This window comes from Rhopilema esculentum, chromosome 6, assembly GCF_057945365.1.
Source record: "Rhopilema esculentum isolate cy_ngs chromosome 6, ASM5794536v1, whole genome shotgun sequence".
NCBI lineage: Eukaryota > Metazoa > Cnidaria > Scyphozoa > Rhizostomeae > Rhizostomatidae > Rhopilema > Rhopilema esculentum.
In genome coordinates this window covers 1,823,513-1,833,916 of record NC_142820.1, presented here as the reverse complement: position 1 = coordinate 1,833,916, position 10,404 = coordinate 1,823,513, and the positions used below count along the sequence as shown (strand labels likewise).

At 38.6% G+C, this 10,404-nt stretch overlaps 1 protein-coding gene across 1 annotated transcript; it reads right to left on the bottom strand.

Annotated features, from left to right (window-relative positions):
- Positions 1 to 2,526: 2,526 nt before the first annotated feature.
- LOC135686309 (uncharacterized) lies at positions 2,527 to 8,497 on the bottom strand. The gene is made up of 4 exons (XM_089108783.1): positions 8,349 to 8,497; positions 5,229 to 5,296; positions 4,188 to 4,323; positions 2,527 to 3,597 (listed from the first exon to the last, which is right to left on the bottom strand). The coding sequence occupies exons 1-4, from the start codon at positions 8,374 to 8,376 to the stop codon at positions 3,098 to 3,100; spliced, it is 732 nt and encodes a 243-aa protein (XP_088964909.1). The 5' UTR covers positions 8,377 to 8,497; the 3' UTR covers positions 2,527 to 3,097.
- Between the last annotated feature and the right edge of the window lie 1,907 nt (positions 8,498 to 10,404).

Genomic DNA, 10,404 nt, shown 5'->3' with positions numbered 1-10,404 from the left:
GTGCCCCACTCAGAGGCAAAGACGCATGAAATCAACTGAACGTCTCACACACAAAAAATATCACGAAATTTGGATTCTACACCACAGAATTGAACCGGGAAACATATTTTCATGTGCAGCTTTAGCAGTACTTGTTGAACGCCCCATTTGCGGGCAACATAACGATGGGTCAGGGCAATGTTTGGGGCACTGAAAGTACTTCAGATATTTTCATACAATTATGCCTTTGTCAGCATTATAATGATGTTGACATCCAGCGGTATCAGAATCTTCAACCGAAAATCGAAGTAAGCCAAGAATATCAAAAAAAGTAATTATGTACATTCAACTAGAAGAAAAAGAATGAATTCTCACCCTTCAAGTGATCCACACAGCCAGTTTATCTGCTCCACTTGAGAAGGTATTGAGCTCTTTTATAGGCACTGCACCTTGACAGGAAAATATGTTTGTTCTACCCATCCAATCATAGTCAACCAGTCGTTTTGCCCACATTCTTCATAGGTGAAGATAGTTTTAAATTTCATAGTATTAAATTACCCTTGACACTTCGAGATGGGTTTCGAGATCCGTAAAAATTGTTCCGAAAATAAGTTTCGATGTTCGGCTATCTTTGATTGATGAGCTTCGAGCTCTGCATGACATTTATTTGTGTAATATTTCATTTAATTTAACGCTACCATTCAACCCACCGGGAAAAGCATCCAAAAGGATGCCAATAGGTGTTAAAGTTGCTGAAATTCGGGGTTTGTAAAACGGGCCGTGTAGAACGTCAGAAAATGCCCCTATGTTGAAATGCAAGGTCGTTTTTATTTAAAATTTTATTTTGGAAAGAAGAAGATTCTCAATCAAATTGACTTTGAAACGTCGACACGGCTGGTAAAACTGTCAAATGGTGTATTGCTCTCAAGTGATATGTAGATTATAAAAGTTGGACTAACGCCGAAAGCCCATTTTTCAGTCCAAGATTTTACAGAGGAATCAACTTCTCCAGCTTAGGGGGCGAGATTATTTTCGATTAAACTAGCAATCTTCATAAATTTTGCGAAATGACTTATTCTCATCAAACGGTAATTTACAAAATTTTGATTGTTTACAGCAGGGTTGTCCGACCTTATTTCCAGAAGGGCCACTTTCAGAATAACGAAGTAACTGAGGGGCCACTTATATGTTTACCGCTGCATTGCCGTTTGGCCCCGTTCCGTTTCATATCGTCCCATTCCAAAGAATGGGTCGCATAGGAGTTGCGCGCACATGGGAACAATTTAAATCGTGCCGTTCAAAAAGAATAACAGTGTGAAATCGTTCCGTTCCCGTGTGAACAGGTAAAATGATCCGAAAAACAGAATAATCACTGATCTGGCTATATGCTTGCATTGTTCGTATGGGAATACTCATATGCGCATTGGTAAACTTTTGAAATTCTAGCACAAAAAGTAAAACGGAGAGATTGTCTTCCCGCGTGAAGAGAAGAAACAATTGGTACGTGATCGTTTCGTGCCTGTTTGAACAGTTCATTTCCCGTTTGTTCAATCATTTTGAACGACATTGTAACAGTACGCAATCCTTCCCGTGCGAACCGGGTTATGTTCTGCTTCTGCCATCAATTTTAACAATTTTTGTTTGTGTTTGTATGTGCTCCCATAAAAAAAAGTAGACCACGGCATGCTGACCTTTGTGGCGCAATCCGAACAGAGAAACCTGATTTCCTTAGAGATTGTTGACAAGAAACTTCTAATTCATGAACATGTAACTAGCCTTCCAGCTTTTAATAACATGAATTTTTAGTGTTATTATGCCTAGCAATATTGTATTCCTTCCGCACTGCGATTTTTTCAAACAAATTAAGCACATAACAAAGTCATTTTGCTATGATCGTCCACGATAATTTTAAATTGCGTTTCCCAAGTTCACATCTCTCCCTCTTCACGGCTTTTTAGAAACATGGCTTGTACCAATCTTGAACTTTTCAAACAAGCGCAGCGTGTTCACTGCTTGGGCACAAAATAGGGCGTTTGGTTCATTGCGTTGAACTTGACGTCGCCAAGTGTATGCGCGCGAAATTGGGTGCGCTTTTATTTGATCTCGTGAATAATATGAATTAACTTCCCTCTTACAACCTGAATAAATACAATGCAGTTCTTTATCAACTTTGACCCAAGCGCGGGCTACATTAGACAACATGAGGGGCCACAATGTGGCCCGCCGGCCACGCGTAGGACAACCCTGGTTTACAGCACTTTTTTGAAAAAGTAAAGAGAGGCTTTTGCTCCTGTCAACATAATGGCTGCAATGCTCCTGCTTCTACGCTACAGTTACAAATCATTGTGGGGGTACTGTTATTCATTGACCAGGAATAAAGGGCCCCGTTTGTCACTGGTCAAGATATTTGGTTTGAGTTAGTCTAAATTCCTTTTAAGTACAAACTCTTAGTTTTAACGTTTCATTTATGCAGGATGCCTATGAGTTCTTAGTTGAAGTGGAATATTAAATAGCCTTTGTTGGATTGCAATATAAAATAAACGTATAGAAAATGTTATTCTTTATCATTCCAAGCGCAATTTTTAATACTAAAGGGCATTCAGTGGCGAAAGGAAAAACATTATGATTCAAGAGAGACAACACAGGGAATATGGCATATGGAAAAAATTTCGCACACCCTTGGATCTGTACTAGTCTTTGACCCCAACCATTGAGCCATCCCAACATTAGAACCAAAACAATTACAGAGCAATGCCTACACAGTTTTAGTATAATAGAGGGAGCAAAACTTAAAAGAATTAGATCTCTGCACAGTAGCTAAATTTTGTTGCTTTGTCTAAATTTGTTCACGATAAAAGGGTTGCTGTATCGGTTTTTTGATTTTGAAGAGCGAAGATATCATTTCTTGGAAGCTTTTCATTTATTGTTTCAATAACTGTCACTGATTCCCTTGTTACTGACAATACTATTATGAGTCATGCTATACAATTAGTTACTATCTGACTTCTTTTTATCTTCCTACTTGTATAATATATCAAAGAACACGAAATCTGGTGAATCAGTTCTATCTTTTATATTTCCAAATCAAACTACTTGAAGCGTCATCTTAATCGACCGTCTAACCCCGTCTGCGAGAACGGCGTCTGCGTGAACTGCGTCTGCGTGAACTGCGTCTGCGTGAACTGCGACGGCGGGAACTGCGACGGCGACGAGAATAGCTCCTCCGGCGTCGTGAATATCGGCGCCTTGCTGAATATCTACGCCGGCGTGAATATCTACGGCGTCTTGAGTATCTTTGACGGGTAGAAAACCTCCGCCGGTAGGAAGACCTGCGGCGAGTTAAACTACGGCGACGTGATTTTGCTGCTCCCCCCGGTCTCTTTTTGCTTCCATCTTTCCCTCCTTTCTGATTCTTTTGAGATGCTTTCTCCTGTTGCTTCTTTTTTGTCGCTTGACCTTTTTCATGTTTTTGTTTTGTGCTAGGCCGTTTTCCTTTAGTGTGCTCAGCACCACCAGTTGTTTCTTTGGAACCACCCTTCTCCTTTTTCTTCGTTTTGGCAGCTTTCTTAACCACCTTTGCAGCTTGTTTCCAAAGAGCCCCAATCACGGGATCCTTTTCTAAAATGTACAGATAGAGTTCAAAGTAATAATGATAATACTAATGATGATGTAACTTGTTAAAGCCTAAACTATCACGGCAACACTTCTTTCTGGTAATCTTTGAGTTTTGTAACAGGGACTAAAGAATATTGCATAGTCAGTTTCTCCCTGTTTACATATGAAGCAACGACAGTGTAGATTGGGATGGGTTTGGGAACAGCCACATTATCATTGCTACTATATATTGGTTAGTGGCTTCCTGTTTCGAATGTTAAACCTATCTAAACGCAGGGTTGAAGGTTGAAATTGAATTTGCAATGTCAGGGTTGCAGGTTGATTTTCTTTTATTCCAGAAGATTTTTGGCTTGAATAGAAGAAAATGCGAGAAGGCTTCAGGAAAAAAACGATACTGTTTTCTTCATTTTTTGGAAGAAAGGTTTGGTTTATCGTTGACCATCATTTGCAATCTCCATGCATCCAAATGCACTCTGGCCCGTCTTGACTTGATTCCTTGCTTCCTTCTGTAACAATTTCCAATAAAAAATCTTTTCTGAATCTTATCCCTTCTAAGTGTATGTTTTTTCAATGCAAGTATCAGGCTAATTTACCGTCTTCTATTTCATCATCGTCTGCTTCTTCTTCGTCCAGCTCTCCGTCACTATCTTCAACCATGTTCCTTTCGACTAAATCATCGTCTAGACGATTCATGGGCAATTCTTCTCTTGCATCTTCCGGTGCCCTTTCCTTGGAAATAAAGAAAAATTCCCTTAGTGAAAAACCCTATAATCCTAACATTTTTAGATGGCAGATAGGGGCAAAAAATTTAGTTTGGCCGGGGTGTCACATGCATTTCGGTAACCTTACGCATTTCGGTCCGCGTACACAAATGCATGAAAATTTTGGTAATGCAAAAACGTTCCCAAGCACTTAAACAATAGGGTATCAACACAAATGGTGGAATTTAGCATGCAAAACGGTCCCGGTACACAAATGCATGATAATTTTGGTTATACAAAACGTGCCCATACACTTAAACATAGGGTACCAAAACGAATGGTGGAATTTAGCATGCAAAACGGTCCGGGTACACAAACACGTGGCAATGTCGTTATACAAAAATGGACCTTTGCCTTTAAAAAATTGGGAACCGAAATGAATGGTGGAATGTAGCATGTGAACCGGTCTGGGTACAAAAATGATCTGGTTCAAATTTTTTAGAATTTAAAGAACAATCGAAATATTTCTAAAAAGGGGGTGCTAATAGGAAGCGGTGTTGTGATTTCTCTTGTTAAGGTTATGCAAAAAATTACAACATTAATAGCGACTCCAAATTTTGCGTGATTGACAAATGTGAAATTTTAAACTCGAAATGCATTGTGTTCAATTTCTTACTCATAACGTGTCAACACGTCACACTACAATGAAATCACAAGATTTGAAACACATTGCGTTTCACAATGTTACACTTTTGCATAGGGTACCGAAACGCATATTAAACCGGCAATGCCCCCTGTGCCCCCTCCTTGGATTCGTACCTGTTAACATGGCCAGTTCGTTTGCTTTCTTCAGTAGCAAATTTCGCCGATGACGCATTTTCTTAAACTTGATACAAAACTTAAAAGGAAAATCGTGTGTAATTTTTTCCTCACCTTTATACTTTCTAGTTCAGCTGCATAATTGTTTTCTTGTCGATGTGCATAGCATGTGAAAAAGATCACTAAAAGAATCAGAGATTTTTCATCTTTAAATAACAGAATGGACAAGTCACGCGTTATAGAAACTAGTCAATTATCTCTTTGGGCGTCAATTATCTCTCACCCAAATAGAACTAATCTTTCACTCTTTCAACAGATCCAATATTAGAATTATAACAAAAATTTGATATAAAATAAAACTTTGGTACTAATAAAACTTTTAATCTAAAAGGCCAGTCTTAAACTTCCCATTCTGTTGTTAAGGCTTTTGCTGGGTGGGAAGTGGGAGGGGGGGTACCTTAACATGTTTGAAGGCAGGGGAACGTGCAATGTTTTAGGGGTACCTTTTTCTGAAAAGTGCGGAATTATCGGTATCAGTTTTTGAAATATGTCTAGACAATGGGTACCATTTTCGAAAAATATTGCAAAATTATTAGAAAGGAGATTGAGCATTAACAAAATAAATGTCCAGTTAGAAAGGAAAGTATGAAATATGTGCAATATTGAGGTTTTTGGCAAAGAACATGCAAAATTTGTTTGATGATTTCGTTGTGCTTTAAAAATGTTATTTGCTTTGCGGAATTATGGGTATAGTTTTCATCATGATTGCGGTAAAATGGTTTACATTTTTCAGACATGAATGGAATTATGGGTTCAAAATTTTTAACCAAAATGACACGTCCCCGTTCAAAATTAGGCTTAGTTAATCCCCCCATCATAACCAGTTTGTTTTTCTCTTGTATTTCTTGAACTATTCTTGAATATCTTGAACTTATCGTACAGGAACATTGCTCGGTTTAATTATTCCGGCAGAAATTGTTTATTGGCAATGTTACCCATCACGTTCTGCAGTTGCAGATGAAAGTGCAAATAAATTATACAGTTGCAATGACTTGTGAGCTCTGGCAGGGATTCTTTATGGCATTCAATTGAAGTCATGATTGATCAAAGGGTTTCCATCTTTGTTACCTTCTTTATTGGTATGGCAACTTCTTTCTTATAAATTCTTATGACTTTGCTGAATTCACCTCATTTTTAAAAGCTTTTAGATTACTCTAATTGAAGCTTCTACATGTTAATTTGGGTTAGTGTTGCGTATTGCATTAGTGTTTGACATGCTCTACTAGAGTCCGTTAAAAGGGGCCCCATCTCAGTTTTCTCTTAGGAACCCAAATGCCTCCGCTACGCCAATCACCTTATTCTACTCTACAGTAATTTCCTACAATCTGTAATCCATTGCAAGGACCGAGATACAATTTTTTGTTTGGGGGGGGGGAGGGCAGCAGGGCCGGCATGAAAGGGGGCATGAGGGGTGTGAGACACCCTTGAAAAAAATCATATTTCAAAAGTGTACAAACAAAAAAAAACATTCAATGTATGTATGTTCCATTTCACTTCACTTTTTGCACCATTTAAAGCGGAAGCACCATCATAGCATTGGCCACGTACTTTACTGAAGGGTAAATTCAAACGGAACATTACATCTTCAATAACCTTTACAAGAACGTCAGATTTTATTAATTCAATTTCATACAATCCAACAAAATCCCCATGTAGCTCATCATCAACATACCTTATGCAAAAAACACATTGCTTCTTGTTAGCTTTATCGGTTGCTTCATCCATCATTATTGTTATAAATTTTGCGTTATAAAGTAATAAATTATATTCCCATCTCCCTGATCCTTACTAGATTTGTTCAGTCCATTGTTATCTTGATTATTTGATAACTTGCTGGAAACAGCAGTTCTTTCTCGCTGCTTTTCGAAAAAAATAGTTCAAAGTTCCTTTCCCTAACTTTGACGTGGTGGCCATTTAGGCAACGATTTGGAAAGGGGAGTGATTTCCCGCCAAAATACGGTAAAAAGCAACAGCAAGAAAACTTTAGTTCATGCAGGGCCGGCCAAATAATACGTGTTGACAGTTATCCTGCAGAGTTCAAAGTGCCAAGAGACCTGCTTAAATAGGGTCAAGCTTGTATAGAGGGTAAAAAATGAACTAGAATCTTAACTATTTCTCAAAGTACTAAATAGTAATACATACATAAATGTTTTACTTATGGTACTAAAGTTTTTAGGGTTGCTAACGAATAACTGTTATTTTGCCTCTGTTCATAAAGTTATGAACAGAGACCAAAATACCGAGGTTTGATGGGGGAGAGAACCAATAAACATGTGACCATATCTCTGCCAATTCGTAACAAAATGGACTCATCTTGAATATTTAGAGGTATTTCATGATGCTCTTTAAAGTTAGAGGATCCGAATTCAAAAATTCCAAAATAAGATTTTTGTGACGTCATCACTTTACAACTCTATGTAAAGTCGTGTCGATTGAACCTTACGTTCAAGTTTTCCATCTGGTTCTTATCGTCTTTTCTCGCGGTTCGGACTAAGGTCGGCGAGTGGGTCTTTGCGCCAAGGATAGCGATTTTTATTGTTTGTTAAATTACAGTCCTCTTATACACTCTTTTTTTTATAAGAACAATTTTATAAGAACACGAGCCTCAAAACTGGTCAAAAGTTAGGAACAAATTAAAAACAAACTGAGGCTGAGCTTCTGCAAACTGCAATTTTGAACAACGTTTTTTCTGAAAATCGAGGATTTTTAGCGATGTGTGGGTGCTTTTTCGGTGAATATTCAAACTTGGCGGCAAATGAAGATTTTCTGACTCACTTTGTTGGCAAATGAGGCCTGAACACTTCCTTAGAGCGAAAAAGCTAGCAATAGCACTGCTTACACCCACTTAATTTAAGAACAAATTAAGAACAATCCAGCCTTAGATTTTCGAAAAAATTAAGAACAGTCAGCCTGAACTTGAATTTACTGGTTCTTATAAAAAAAAGAGTGTAAGGCTATCGGCTCGAAGTGTCACAGATTCCCGAAAATTCTAGCAGACCAATGAGAAGATTGAAATCGGTCTCATGAAATTGATGCCTCTGTGTTCCAGGACTTTCATAATGATTGCATTTGGTTTTGTGCTAGAATCAGACTAGCTTTGCGTGCCCTTTGCTTTGCCACTTAGTTTAAGCTGCGCATTGAAGAAAACTTAATGATAAAAGCATATTCACTTACCGACGAAAAGAATTACTCGTAGCAACATCGTTCCTTTTTAGACGAGGAACGTTCTTCTTATCGCAAACACTGAATGCTTATAGACTCTGCTATCACGTGGAAACTTACTTATACCCTGGAAATGCCACACCTATTTCCTTGTTCGCTCTGTTTACATGCAGACAGACTTTGATCACAGCTGGAGAGCCATTTCAATCGGAAAACCAGACCAAGATCTGCCCACACCATTGACGTACATGTCAAATTCGTTTCTGCAACTTTCCATAAAAAAGCAGGCACAACGTCCAGTGAGTGCAAATATAAGTTTTTTATAATAATGCCATTGAAAATACGCTGTGCAAGTCTTAGCATGCAAAAAACACTGGCCTGGAATGTCCCCTCTATTGCAGAGGTACTATCCAACTAAAAGGTCTTGGTTTGGGCCACAGAATAGTTGTTCTTATTATGTGGTTGGGCCACAGACAAAATCTTACGGCACAGGAGGGACAGCTGGATAATTACGTAATGTATTGGCAAATCCTGTAGTCAAGTAAATTGATTCCATGAAAAATTATATGAAAAATTACCAGGGGCGGGGGGTGTAGGGGATGCGACACCCCCAATATTCTGTGTCATTCCGTAAATTTTGTTCCATTCGGTAAAAATCACTATTTGGTAGTCAAAAGTAATAAAGTAATGCCAAGATTTCGCTTTTTTATTTTCTTATCAGTAGCATAGCGAGAGGAGAGGGCCAGGGGGCAGCCGTCTCCTCCCCAATGCTCGAAAAGTTGGTGTCTCAGAAAAGTGAAAATCTGGAACAAAATTCTTACCTTAGAGGAGGAGGGGGGAGAGAGAGTTTATCTTCAGACACTATCAAAACATTTCTAAAGACTGCAAGTGAACGACTGTAAGAAATATTCTGAAATATATTTTTAGCCAATCAAAAGGGCATGGTCGCAAAATTTTCTCGCAGGGGGCCCACGTCTGTATTTCTACAAAATTTTTTAGAACTTCCTCTCGCTTTCAGGGTTTAAATAGAAACGTACTTCACGTTCTTGAAACATTCCCGATAAAATGGAAGCGAAAATGCTAAAGCGCTACAATCCTTTTACAAAACTGGATATTGTGAGGATTGTAAAACGTGGGCTGTAATGATGAGCTTGAGCTTGGTCTCATCTCATTTTCATAAACATAACAACTATTTACATTATTGAAGCTGTAACTCAAAACTCTGTTGTAAATTCCATAATTCGCGAACTCAACTCGACTCAACTCCTAAACTCAACTAACTCAAAACTGCCACACCAATCTCACATCAGCACGAAAACGAGGTTGTGACGTACGCATTATAACACTGGATTCTGAAATGCTTGTCATAGACCAGAGGTGAGAGGGGGGAGCATGATCACCTGATCTGGCAATTAACCAGACTAACTTTTCTAACTAAATTTTTTGTGTAGATTACGAATCCGGATGTTGCTTTGGCATTTAGGGGGCATTTTCGAGATTGAGGGGGCATTGTCCCAATATGACTGTATTTAATTATTGCACATTAGAAAATGTTTAATTTTATTAAAAATTAGTGTCTTAATCAATGCTCCATCGAAATTGGCCTTTCATAGCATTGATGGTAAAGGAAATTACAGACAAGGAAATTTCACTATTATTGTATTCTTAAAGCGTTTTATTTATTCGCTTTCTCCTTCTGAATCGCTTTCTTTTCTTCGCTTGCAAACGATAGCTCCACAGTGTCCTTAGGATAGTATAGTAGGGCTCCGTTAGCCTGTGTTCCAGACCCCTAAGCACAGGCTAGGCTCCGTGAACCAATCAATTAACAAATCTTCTAACCAGCCATATACTTTGTGTGTCCCAGACCCCTAAGCACAGGCTAGGCTCCGTGAACCAATCAATTAACAAATCTTCTAACCAGCCATATACTTTGTGTGTCCCAGACCCCTAAGCACAGGCTAGGCTCCGTGAACCAATCAATTAACAAATCTTCTAACCAGCCATATACTTTGTGTGTCCCAGACCCCTAAGCACAGGCTAGGCTCCGTGAACCAATCAATTAACAAAT